This window comes from Nannospalax galili, unplaced genomic scaffold (genome assembly GCF_000622305.1).
Source record: "Nannospalax galili isolate Female #2095 unplaced genomic scaffold, S.galili_v1.0 scaffold898, whole genome shotgun sequence".
Taxonomy (NCBI): domain Eukaryota; kingdom Metazoa; phylum Chordata; class Mammalia; order Rodentia; family Spalacidae; genus Nannospalax; species Nannospalax galili.
The window spans coordinates 3,358,837-3,371,917 of NW_008342399.1; the positions used below are offsets into that span (position 1 = coordinate 3,358,837).

The 13,081-nt window shown below is 43.0% G+C and overlaps 1 protein-coding gene across 1 annotated transcript; it reads left to right on the plus strand.

Moving 5' to 3' along the window:
• The first annotated feature begins 476 nt into the window (after positions 1-476).
• Positions 477-6,436, plus strand: Serf1a (small EDRK-rich factor 1A). The gene is made up of 3 exons (XM_008838484.3): positions 477-652; positions 1,284-1,392; positions 6,157-6,436. Exons 1-3 carry the CDS (start codon positions 646-648, stop codon positions 6,227-6,229), a joined length of 189 nt encoding a protein of 62 aa, XP_008836706.1. The 5' UTR covers positions 477-645; the 3' UTR covers positions 6,230-6,436.
• The last annotated feature ends 6,645 nt before the right edge of the window (positions 6,437-13,081 follow it).

Consider the following 13,081-nt stretch of genomic DNA (forward strand, 5'->3'; position numbering starts at 1 on the left):
AAAACTCCTAAAGTTGTGCTACTTTTAATCCCAGCACTCAGGAGTCAGAGGCAGGTGGATCTCAGATAGAGGCCAGCCTGGTCTACATAGCGAGTCCTAGATCAGATGGGGCTACAGGGAGACCTTGTTTCAAAACAAAAACAAAACAAATTCTGCCCCTCGGGACAAACGCACTGGGATAAAATGGGTAGTGAACAAGCTTTAGAGCCTTCATAGAATTTGACTGTCACATCTACCAGTTCCTATTGGCTGGGTGGTTAGCGTGTGCAAAAGGAGACGAGGAAGCCCACCTTGCAGGATGGTCGTTAGATTACAGAAGGCTCAGTCACCTTCCTCCCCTTTCCGCCTAAGACGACGAAAAGTTAGGTGCATGCACCCAACAACGACCGGGAAGCCCTGTAAAGCGCGCAGGCCCGGGCGCGCTCCTTCCCGAGCGAGCCCTGGGCGCGCACGCGCAGTGGCTCACAGGCCACGCCGCCGCTGTTGTGGGGCCGGTGGGCGGGGCGGGACGCGCCGAGGCTTCGTCCTACTCCCGGCCCGCCCGCGGGGGCTCAGCCTTCCTCAGCAACGGGCGGCGGCTGCAGAGCGTGCGAGCTAGCGGTTGCTTCTCCGAATCGCCGCCTGCAGGCTCCGGCCGGCGTCGGCATGGCCCGTGAGTCCGAGGACGGTGCGAGGGACGGTGGGAAGGAAGCCGGAGCCTACTTGGCCCCGGCGGGGACCATGGCTGTGATCGGTGCCGGGATGCTGGCGCGGGGGTAAATGGTGCGGGGATTCTGGCCTCGGGATGCTGGCAGGGACCGCACCTGAGCCGGATGGAGCTGGAGCCTGAAGTCTGAAGGCCTCACGGGCAGCCGGAGCTCGGGCGGAGTGTGCGCTCCGGTTCTTTTGTTTAGTCCTCGCAGGTGATGTTCGGTGGACTTCAGCCTTTGGTAGCTTTAACAGAACTGCGACTGGCTGAACTGGCCCGAGGTGGGATCTCTGTTCATCTCCCAGGCTCTCTTCACACACACCCCTGAAAAGCCAGAACTTACTATCTTGGAGCGTGGCCTGGGTAGACAACCATAGGAATGCCTATTTTAAAAGATCTGGTGTGTATAGCCAGTGGATACCTGTATTGATGTGGTGATCCTGTAAAGTCCTTAACTGTTTCTCCTTAAGCTTCCTTGTCAGAGCTGGGAATAACTATGCGGTGCTCTGCTTGCTTGTGAATAATAATAAAACTTCAAACTCATATAAAGAACCTTTAATGGAATTATTCATTCTGAGGATGCTTATTTTTGTAGGTGGAAATCAAAGAGAACTTGCCCGCCAGAAAAATATGAAAAAAACCCAGGAAATTAGCAAAGGAAAAAGAAAAGAGGATAGCTTGACCACCTCTCAGAGAAAGCAGAGGTGAGTGGTAGTAATAGAATGTTCATGTCATTGGAGGTTTATTGAAGCTATGTCTGCAGAGTGAGTGAAAAAGTTTTTAACCCATGCTAGAATTGACCCTCACAGAGTTAACACCAAATAGGTTTATGGAATGCTAAGTATAATAACGTCATGTGGAATAGTCATCTCAGCCTGTGGATGAAGAATTTCAAGCCCTGAACCTGTCATTTGTTTTGCAGAGAGGCTCTGGGAGCTCCTACAAACTGTAAGAACTTTATCAAAAAAAATAAGGAAGCATCCTCCATATGTAAACCACTGTTAGATGAGAGGGATACAATGTTTCCTAGGCAGTTTGCCCTCAGTCCAGGTGGTGCTTGCCTTTAATCACAGACTCTGGAGGCAGAGGTAGGCAGAGCTTTGTTCCAGGCCATAGAGATGTAGCTCAGTAGTAGAACACTTGCCTAGCTTGTATAAAGCCAAGAGTTCCATCCCTAGCACATCATGACTTTGTATGAAAAATGATGATACATAACTGTGACAGGAGTTCTTTAATGACCTGGGCATAGGGTTGATCACCTGTAATCATAGGACTCAGAAGGCTGATGAAAAATGATCAGGAGTTTGAGGCCATCTTGGACTACATATGACACTGTCTCAAAAAAAAAAAGAAATATTTATTTTTTTACATTTATTTTTAAATATTTTATTATTTTACATGTACGGGTGTATTGCCTGCATGTATATAAGTGCACCTGTGTCATGCAATGCCCAAGGAGGTTAGAAGTGGGTGTTGGAGCTCCTGGAACTGGAGTTATGGATGGGTGCTGGGAATTGAACCCAGGACCTCTACGAGAGCAGTTGGTGCTCTTTACCACTGAGCCGTCTCTCCGGCTCCCATTTATTTATTTTATAGTGTGTGAATGTGTGTAGGTGTGCATGTGCCATGGTATGTGTGTGGAGATCAGAGAATAACTTGCTTGGGTTAGTTCTCTCTGTCTACTATGTGGGTTCTGGGAATCCAACTCAGGTTATCAGGCTAGTGACAAGCATCTTTACCCTCTGAGCCATCTTGCCAGCCCCCAAGAACTGCTTTAATGAGTTTACAACTTACATTCATGTTTCAGAAAGGGTTTGGGGAGCTGGGAGTGTAGCTCAGTGGTAGAATATGTGCTTTGCATGCCTGAGGCCATGGGGTTCAATGCCCAGCACTCCGTCCCAAATTGAATTTGAGGTTATACATTCTTTTCTTGGTAAATTTTTTTATTGGAGGTTATATATCCTATCATAGGATAACAAAAACTAGGAACCAGGACACGTGAATCTCATCCTCTTTGCAAGCTCCATGTGGACAAGAATCTGGGCTGGGGATGAAAATTTAGTGATGGAATGCCTACCTCACATGCCCAAAGTCTTGGGTTCACTTCCCAATGCCTGAGGGGTGGGAAGCAATTTTATTCTAAAATTTCAAATATTTTTTATGTGCTGGGGATTGAACCTGGGGCCTTCTCACTTAGCTCTACCACTGAATGAGATTTTAGGGGCTGGAGAGATGGCTCAGCGGTTCAGAATACTGGTTGTTGTTGCAGAAGACCTGGTTTCAAATCCCAGCACCCACATGGCAGCTAACAACTGTCCGTAACTCCAGTTCCAGGGGATCCAACAGCCTTTTCTGACCTCCATGGGCATTGCATGACACGGATGGTGCACTTACCTACTTTCAGGCAATACACGCATACACATAAAATAAAAACAATAAATAAAATTATATAAAAATAAAAAGATTTTATTATCTGTGTGGAAGTTGGAGGCTATATATGTATGAATGTAGCTTATCGGTGGTTTATTAGGGGACCACCTGGAAAATTCTGATGGTTGCTGAAGCCAGTATTCTACACCCTATTCTGATTTAATTGATCTGAGGTGGGACATTGAAAAGCACACTAAGGACACAGAGCCCTGGGTTCAGTGATCCTTAGCCCTGCATAAAACCAGGCATGTTCTCCATGCCTGTAACCCCAACACTTGGGAAGTGAAAGTAGGAAGATCAGATGTCAAAGGTCATCCCCTCTAATCATCAAGTTCAAGATTAAGGCTAGCCTGGCTACAGGAGACCCTGACTGGGTATGGGAAAAAACATGCTAGAGCTGCGGGTGAAGCTCATCAGTAGTAGAACCTTTGCCTAGCATGTGGAAGGCCCTGGGTTTGATCCCTATTCTCCCCTCCCCAAAAAACATAAGGTAAAAAGGTAAATTTTATGTGTTAAACCTGATTTAAAAATAGCTCCTCTGGTAATTTTGGTTTGCAAAACTGAGACTCGTTAATAAGATGGAGCCCCTTAAGTATCACTTCACACTTTCTTTCAGTAAATAGTTGTCCCATCCCATTCCGTCCCATGTCTGTCGTCATCATCCACCCCGCCCCCATGCACGCATATAAGCAGTACATGTACTTAGAGATGTGGGAGATCAGAGACTGACATCATGTGTCTTTACCCAATCATTCTCCACAACTTTTTTTTTTTTTGAGACAGTGTCTTACTATGTAGATCAGGCTAGCCTCAGACTCAGAGTTCACTGCTTCTGCCTCCCACCACCGTGCCCAGGCACCACTTTCTGTTTTTTGACAGATCTCTCCCTGAGCTGGAAGCTCATCATTTTGCCTAAACTGGCTGACCAATAAACTTAAGGGATCTGCCTGTCTAAGCTCTACCCTCAAGCACTGGGATTATAAACACTACTACCATATTCTGCTTTTCCCATGGTTCTGGGGATCTGAACTCAGGTCCCCATGCTTGTGCAGCAGACACTTTACTGGCTGAGCTGTCTTCCCAGCCGCAGTGATAGTTACTAATAAAGCAATGAATTTTGCCTTAAATTTCTGTTTACTCACCTCAGGGTAAAAATGGTATGGATCAGTGACCCTGAAATGTTCTTTTTATTGGAGAACTTTTTCTAGCTTGGTTGGGAAAGCTATTATTTATCTAATACTCCTTTAACTCTGTGCTAGATACAATATATTATCTCTTTCACTATGACCCTAAAGTGGCATTTGCACCAGTGTGAAGTATAGGAAAGTGAGACTTTCTGTTTTGTTTGATTTGAGACAGGATCTCACTATGACTCAGGGTGGCATTGAACTTGGGATCATCCTGTCTGAACTTTGCAAGTGCTGGATACTGGGTATTAGCCACCAACCCCGGCTTTTGTAACTTTGGTAGTATTACTAAGGTCATACAGCAAGCACTACAAGCACTTGGTTTTAAACAGAAAAGAAACTCATTGTTCTTTTCCACTTAGTTCTTTGTAGCTTTTCCTTCCTTGTTTTTGTATTGGATTTAAGGAAATATCTTCCTGTGGTAGTGTTAGCTGGTACTGAATTAAAATCTAAAGTTATGTGAAAACAACCTAGGAAAATCCTGGACTTTGGGAAATTCAACATTATCTTGGTATTTGCATGATTTGGGAGAGATTATTTAGTCCCGAACTTGTTTCTTGTTTTTTTTTTTAAATATGAAATATGGTAATAATGAGTTATTGTACTTAAGTCAAAATCATTAGAGCTTAGCACATAGGTGTTACTGGTTTGATTTTTTTTGGGGGGGGGGGGGATAAGGTCTCACATTTCAGGCTGACCTAGAAGTCAATCTGTAGCTCAGACTAGCCTAGAACTGGTAGCAATCATCCTGTCTCAACTTCCCAAGTGCTGGGATTATAGATGTGACCCACCACACCCAGGTAAGGGTGTTGAATATATAGCTGTTTAGTATATTTTCTGCTATGCATGAGGCTCTGAGCTTGATCCTAGCACCACTAAACTTTTTTTTTCTCTTTTTATGGGGGTTTTGAGGAGGAAGGGTATATAAACTTTGATTTGTCCCAGGTTGGCCTTGAACTTCCTATGTCGTAGAGTCAGACCTTGAACTTATGATCCTCCTACTTCCACTTCCCAAATGCTGGTATTATAGAATTGTACCACCACATCAGCAATCACTAAATATAAAAAAGGCATGTCTGTGTGTATGTTCTGTGAACTTGTGAATCATCTAGCTCAGGCAGTCTGGTCATGGTTCCCAGTTATATGACATGGGAAGATTCAGGCAAAAAGAGACATAAAGGGTTAAAATTCTCTGAATACCCTACATTTCTTTAGAATAATCCTAATTTAATCACTGATTATTCAATTTGGGACTTCTAAAAAATTAATTGTTGTAAGTCCAACAGTCAGGAGGTGGAAGCAGGAGGATCAAGAAGAGCCCAGGTTCTTCCTAGGGTACATTTCAGCTTGAAGACCATCCCTGGCTACATGAGACCCTGTCTCAAAAAACAAAATAACTATTTTATGGCACTTATATTGTAGCCCTAAGTACTATTGAGTTGTCAGTTAGGAAATCTAGGAAACTTCCCAAATGCCACTTTCAGGAAAAAAAATTGGTGGGCTAGCCTTGTTAACTAGAGTAATTATTATTATCTCTGTATGTAACTGCCTAATAGTAGGTACTTTTCTATATATTCATAGCTATTCCTCTGAAAAACCTTGATGTATATTGCTCCAGCTTTAAGATCATTTGCCCAATGTCATGAGAACAGTAGTGTGATATTCAAAGTAAGGTCTGATTTCAGTGCCTTCCTTGTCCTTTTTTAGTTTGTCTACAGCCATAAAAGTGGAAACACGTGAAGATTTATATATCTTTTTAAACTTTTAATGTACTAAATTAGCTATACATAGAAAATAATGAGAACGTGAAGTCGGTTTTTCTATGACAATTTCTATCCTTTTCTCCAATAGGGACTCTGAGATCATGCAACAAAAGCAGAAGGCAGCCAATGAGAAGAAGTCTATGCAGACAAGAGAAAAATGATGACTGGCATTTTTGAAAACCTGGGTGCTGTTGCCAACAAGATGCATCATAAGCTCTAAGATCAAACTTTCTTAGAATGGCCGATCATCACCTGTGTTATAACTGATTCTTATAACACTGTCTATTTTAAACTTTACTTTTCAGCCTTACTTGGTGTGATGTTTTAGAATCATTCTTCAAAGAATAAAACACTGACCATGCATGTAACATTGGTGAATCTTATTTTTTATTAGAAAATATTTTAGAAATTATTAGGTTACTTTTGCACTGTTGTGACCATAATACCTGACAAGAACAACTTAAGGGAGGAAAGGTTTTGGCTCACTGTTTCAGAGGATTTCAGTTCTTTATAGAAAGGAGGGTAGAGCAGAGCAACTCAATTCATGGTAGCAGGAACACATGGCAGAGGCTGTTCATATCACAACAGATCCAAGAAGCAGAGCATGGGACAGAAACCTGGGTAGCCTTCAAAGTCCCTATCCCTAAAGACGTACTTCCTCTGCTAGGTCCCACCTCCTACAAGCTCTCAAACCACAAGCTATGGGAGACATTTCAGATTCAAATGATAGCAGGTCATATGACTCAGGAGTAGGATGTCTTTTTATAAGTCTAGAATCTTTATTGTCCATTTTGTTAAGTAGTTTGTTTTGGTTTTTGTTACTGTATTTTTAAACAGAGTCATTCTTGGCCCAGGCAGCTCTCAGACTCACAGCAATCCTCTTGCCTTGGCCTCCTGAGTGCTGGAATTGTAAATGTGAGCGACCATGCTAGCCTAAAGTGGATCTTTAAGTTTTGGGTTTTAGTTTTGGTCTTTTTGAGTCAGGGTCCCCCTGTATCCCCAGGGGGCCTGGAACTCCCTTATATAGATCAGACTGGCCTCAAATTCACAGAGATCCACCTGCCTCTCAAGTGCTGGGATTAAAGGCATGTGCCACCATCCCTGGCTTGTTTTTAAATTTTTTTTAAATTAAAAAATTTTTATTGATAGTGTGGGAAAGTGCCATGGTGCACATGTGGAGACCAGAGGTCCACTTATGGGAATTGGTTCTCTCCTTCAGCCATGTGGGTCTAAGGGATGGAACTCAGGTTGTCAGGCCTGTCAGCAAATGCCTTTACCTGCTTCGCCATCTTGCTCCCCACCCCTATTTTTAAAAATATTTTATTTATTTATTTATTTATTTATTTCATGTGTATGTGTGTATTGCCTGCATGTAGGTAAGTGCACCCATGTCATGCAATACCTGAGGAGGACAGAGAGGCTGTCGGATCCCCTGGAACTGGAGTTATGGACAATTGTTAGTGGCCATGTGGGTGCTGGGATTCGAACCCAGTTCTTCTACAAGAACATTCAATGTTCTTAACCGCTGAGCCATCTCTCCAGCCCCCCCACCCTATTTTATTTATTTACTTATTTATTCGTGTGCGTGCATGCGTGGTGTGTGTGTGTGTAGGACTGTCATGGTGCATGTGTGGAGGTCAGCACAACTTTCAGGAGTCCGTTCTCACCTTCCACCATGTGCCAAGGTCTTTTGTTTCTTCTGCTATGTTGCATACTCTGGCTGTCTGCCCTTGACCTTCTGGCATTTCTCCTGTCTCCATATCCCATTTTATAGTAGGAGTGCTGGGATTACAGGTGCACAGAACTAAATCCAGCTTTTTTACATGGGTGCTGGTGATGGAACTGGCGTTAGGCCTGTGCTTGTACCTTTACCACTGAGCATCTCCCACAAGTTGTCTTCTAACTTCCATATGTGCATGTATACAAACACATTCTCTCTCTCTCTCTCTCTCTCTCTCTCTCTCTATCTCTCTCTCTCTCTCAGTAAATATAATTTTTAAATAAAGAAGTTTAAAAACATTTGACCCTTGTTATAAATTAGGAAATACATTAATGTAGAGAAGTTAAAATTTTGAGACAGTAGCTAGAGAGATGGTTCAGCATTTAAGAGTGCTTCCTGCTCTTCCAGAGGACCCTGATTCAGTTCCCAGCACCCACATCAGGTGGCTTACACCCACCTGTAACTCCAGCTCCAGGAGTTCCAACACCCTATTCTGGCCTCCATGGCCACCAGCACACATATGCACACACATAAACAGACACAACTTTATTAAAAATTTGAGACACATTTCTGTTTTAAAATACATATGCATCATTATACCAAAGAGCTCAAAAATGCTATTTAAGTTGTAAGGTAATCAAGTTTATTACTTTTGTCATTGCTGTAACCAATACCTAACAAAAAGCAATGTTAGAGAGGGTTCACTTTGTCTTACAGTTTAAGAAGGGATACAGTCCATCAGGGCATGGAAGGCATGGAAGTAGGAGTGGGAGGAGACTGGTCATCCTATATTAGAAGTCAAGAAGCAGAGACCAGACAGGAACTGGGCTGGGCTGGGCTATCAAACCTGTACCCAGTGACTTACTTTCACCATAAAGGCCCCGTCTCCTAATTTTTCCACGACTTTCTGAAGCAGAGCCATCAACTGGGCATCAAGTTTTAAAACCCATGAGTCTATGGGGGATATTTCACATTCAAACCCTGGCACCAGATACTATTCTGATATGAATTTTTTTCACATAATGTAATTCAACAAAACTAGCATAAAATCTTAGTATAGGTCACTTTCCTTTTTTTTTTGAAACAGGCTCTTATGTAGCCCAGGCTACTCACTATATAGCTTTGAACTTCTGATTCTCCTGCCTCCTCCTCCAAAGTGCTGGAATTGCATGCTTACATTATGAGTCTACTGTAATTCTAGGCATGGGGGTGCATTCTTGTAATCCTGGCACTGGGGAGGCTAAAGAAGGAAGATCTCAAGTACAAGGCTAGACAGCAAAGTGAGACTTTGTCAAAGAAAAAAGAAAACAAGGTAAGTAAAACAGCTAAATTTCTGAAGGGGAAAATTAAGCATAGGAGATTATGGGAAAATACAAATGAATACTACTTGGATATTTTGGTTTATTGTCAAAACAAGATAAAATTAGATAAGGTAGTTAGTACCAAATTTAGAATGTAATTTTGGAAGTACGTGGAACACTTTTATAGACATTAAGAATGCTGTCATGAATTGGGTATGGTGGCACTTAACTATAATTCCATCTCCTTCTGGAGGCAGAAGCAGGTGAATCCCCCAAAGTTGGAGTTCAGCCTGGGCTATATAGCAGAGTCCTTCCCTACTGCAAAAAAAAAAAAAAAAAAAAAAAAAAATACCTTGACCCTTATTCTCACGAGGATATAGTTCATTGTTGTCCTAGTTTGTTTCTCCATTGCTGTGACAAAATACTCTAACCAATACCAACATGGGGAGGAAAGGGTTTATTCAGCTTACATCTCCCAGGTCACAGTTTACCAGGGAGTCCAAGGTAGGAACGCAGCGCTGGAACCTGGAGGCAGGAGCAGGAGTACAGGCCATGGAGGAATGCTGCTTACTGGCTTACTCCCCTGGCTCCTGCTCAGCCTTTCTTATGCAACACAGGCTCACCTGCCCAGGGGTGGCACCACCCACAATGGGCTGGGCCCTCCTACATCACTCAATAATCAAGAAGATGACCCACAGACATGGCCACAGGCCAGTCCAATGGAGGCAATTCCCCAACTGAGGCTCCCTCAACCCAGGTGTGTCAAGTTGACACTAAAGCTATCCAGCACAATCATCATATTCATAAATCTTTCTGGAAAAAAAGCAGGTGCTACTGCCTAAGTATACTGAGGTCAAGGTCATCAGTTACTTGATTCCTTTTTCTTTTTACTCTACATTTATTTATTTATTTATTTATTTATTTATTTATTATTCATTCGTTCATTCGTTCATGGCCCAATTAGTTTTATTAGTGTTGCTTACAGGATCCTGGTGAGGAATTATTTAAAGAAGGGAGCTGGAGAGATGGCTCAGTAGTTAAGAACATTTGCTGTTCTTTCAGAGGACATGGATTCGATTCCTAGCACCCACATGGCAGCTAACAACCATCCATAACTCCAGTTCCAGGAGATCTGACACCCTTTTCTGGCCTCAGTCAGTATTGCACAACATGAGTGCACTTATATATGCGCGGGCAAAACATACACATCAAATAAAAATAATAAAATATTAATAAATAAATAAGGAAAGAAAGAAGCACCAGCTCCTTGTCCCTAGCTACATCACTGAAGGAAATTTCTCCCCCTCCCTCAGTGAGCTTTAACTGCCTTTAGGTCTTCCGGGAGGGGTGGAGCCTCATGTCCAGCTCCTTGTGTGGGATAGGTTCAATTGTCAATACACCCAGAAGAGAGAACCTCAGCTGAGGCTTTGCCTCCATTGGATTAGCCTGTGACCATGTCTTAAGGCATTGTTTGATTGTTGAGTGATGTAGGAGGGATGATCTCACTGTGGGTGGTGCCACCCCTGGGCAGAGGGTCCTGGGTTGTTCATGAAAGCAGACTAAGCATGGGACAGAGGAGCATCCACGGTCTCTGCTTCAGCTCCTGCTTTGAGTTCCTGCCTGTCTTCACTCCATGATGAACTGTAAGCTGTAAGGTGAAGTAAACTCTTTCCTACCCAAGTTGGTTTTATTCAGAGTGTCTGATCACAGCAATAGAAAGCAAACTAGGACACCCTATACCATAGCTGCTATAATCTGCTTATAGGTGATCAAGGGGGATGGGATCGTGTGCCTTTCTTCCCCCCAATGACAGAAGATATTCGGCCAGTTTATTTATTTATTTGGAGGCAAGCTCTCAGGTATCATAGGCTGGCCTCAGACTCACTATGTAGCTGAGACTGGTCTCAAACACCTAGCTGATTCTATTGGCTTTACCTCTTAAGTGCTGGGATTGCAGATGTATACCACCACATCCAGTTTTCAAAAACTCTTTTTAAGTTCTGAGGAGCACAGATTATTTTTGACTCACTTGGTTCTTTTTGAGTCCTTTTCTAGTAGTGCTATGTATACAAAATTATGATGAACTTATTAAACTCCAGCTTGTTCAAGATATACCTATATGGCATGGCTGGTATGGGACTGGACTTGAGGCTTACTCCAAAGAAGGGAATTCTGGCTTGGTACTGTAAACTTGGTCAAAAGCCTATGTCTGGAGAGGCTGTAACCCTAGTGGAGAACCTACTACTGTTATTTTGCTGCATGGTCATGTTGTCAAACTGCTTTCTAAATGTTTATGTTTATTCCTATTAGTGCTGCTCTCAACCTTGGTCAGAGAAGCTTCGTTTTGCAATAGGCAGTAGCCAATGCAGAGACTCACAACTGGTCATGCCAAGAATAAGTGACTGTTGAATTCTCAGCCCTAAATGGAACATTTATTTCAAACCCACACTTCAGGTTCTATCTCAGAAGAAGGAGCAGGATGACAAAGCTTGAAGATGCAGGGAGGAGTGCAGTGAAATGTTGTCATCTGGGCATGTCATGACCAATACACATGAAGTGCAGAGCAGCTGTGGTTAACTGCACAACATCAAGCTAGCCAATATTCCAGCAAGGATGTGAGAAGGGCTCATGAGGTACCATCCCAAGCTAAGGAGCTACTGAGAGTTTGTGGCTACTGGGGGAAGGAAGTCAGTTTTCTTCAGGGGTGTGGCTTCTGGTAGGCTCCCTGTGATATGGTGCATGGCCCCATACCTGTGCACATCCAGGGAGCACTAACTGGATTTGGTGAGTCAATGAAGGTAGGAGGGGGAAGTATTAGAGGGCGGAGTCCAGGGAAGTGAGAGAAAGGTTGGGGTTGGATTTGGAAAGACATCTTATATACATGTATAAAATTGTCAAAGAATAAATTTTGGGGCTGGAAAGATGGTTCAGCAGTTAAGAGCACTGGCAGCTCTTGCAGAGGACCCAGGTTCGATCCCCAGCACCCATATGGTGGCTAACAACTGTAACTACAGTTCCAGGGGAACCCAACACCCTCTTCTGACCTCCTAAGACATTGCATGGCACAGGTGCACTTACACACATGCAGGCAATACACTCATACACATAAAATAATATTTTTTAAAAGAATAAATTTTAAAATCTTCTTTAAAAATCTAGCCTGTTTGTGAAAAATAGAGCTTCATGACCATTATATTCATGAACTCACTGCAACTATGACTGCCCTTGATCTTCTGAAGATCAAGCCAAGGTGAGTCAAAATTCAAGCTAATTGTACTCAGTGTGTTACCAAAACTAAAAAAAAGAGTATATGGGTTTAGGAGGGAGAAATATTAGGTTCCCAGGGGGGTAAGTGGGTAGAATCTACCTACTTCCAAAAAAATGGCTTAATATTATTTGCAAAAGATTTAAGTTTTATCTGGTATAGGGAGGTTTTTTTCAAGGTAGGCATGCTGTATTTCTTTTAGCTTTGACTATGATCTCTTCCAAAATTATCAAATTAAAAAATATATCCCGGGGCTGGAGAGATGGCTCAGCAGTTAAGAACACTGGTTGTTCTTGCAGAAGACCCGGATTCGAATCCCAGCACCCACATGACAGCTAACAACTGTCCGTAACTCTAGTCCCAGGGGATCTGACAGCCTCTTCTGACCTCTGTGGGCACTGCATGACACGGGTGCACTTACCTTCATGCAAGCAATACACGCATACACATAAAAAATATATATCCCTGTCAGACTGGACAGATGGCTCAGCATTTAAGAGCACTTGTTGCTCTTGCAAAATACCCAGGTTTGGTTCCCAACACCCACATTGTGGTTTCCAACTATCTGTAACTCCAGGTAGTTGTTATGTAGTAAATTCAAGTTGGAATATATTATATGGGGGATGCTTTAGCTATAAAAATATCACTGAAGCCAGACATGGTGGTGAAGACTCATAATCCCAGAACCTGGGAGGCTGGCATGGTACAGGAGGATTTCAGAGAGTTT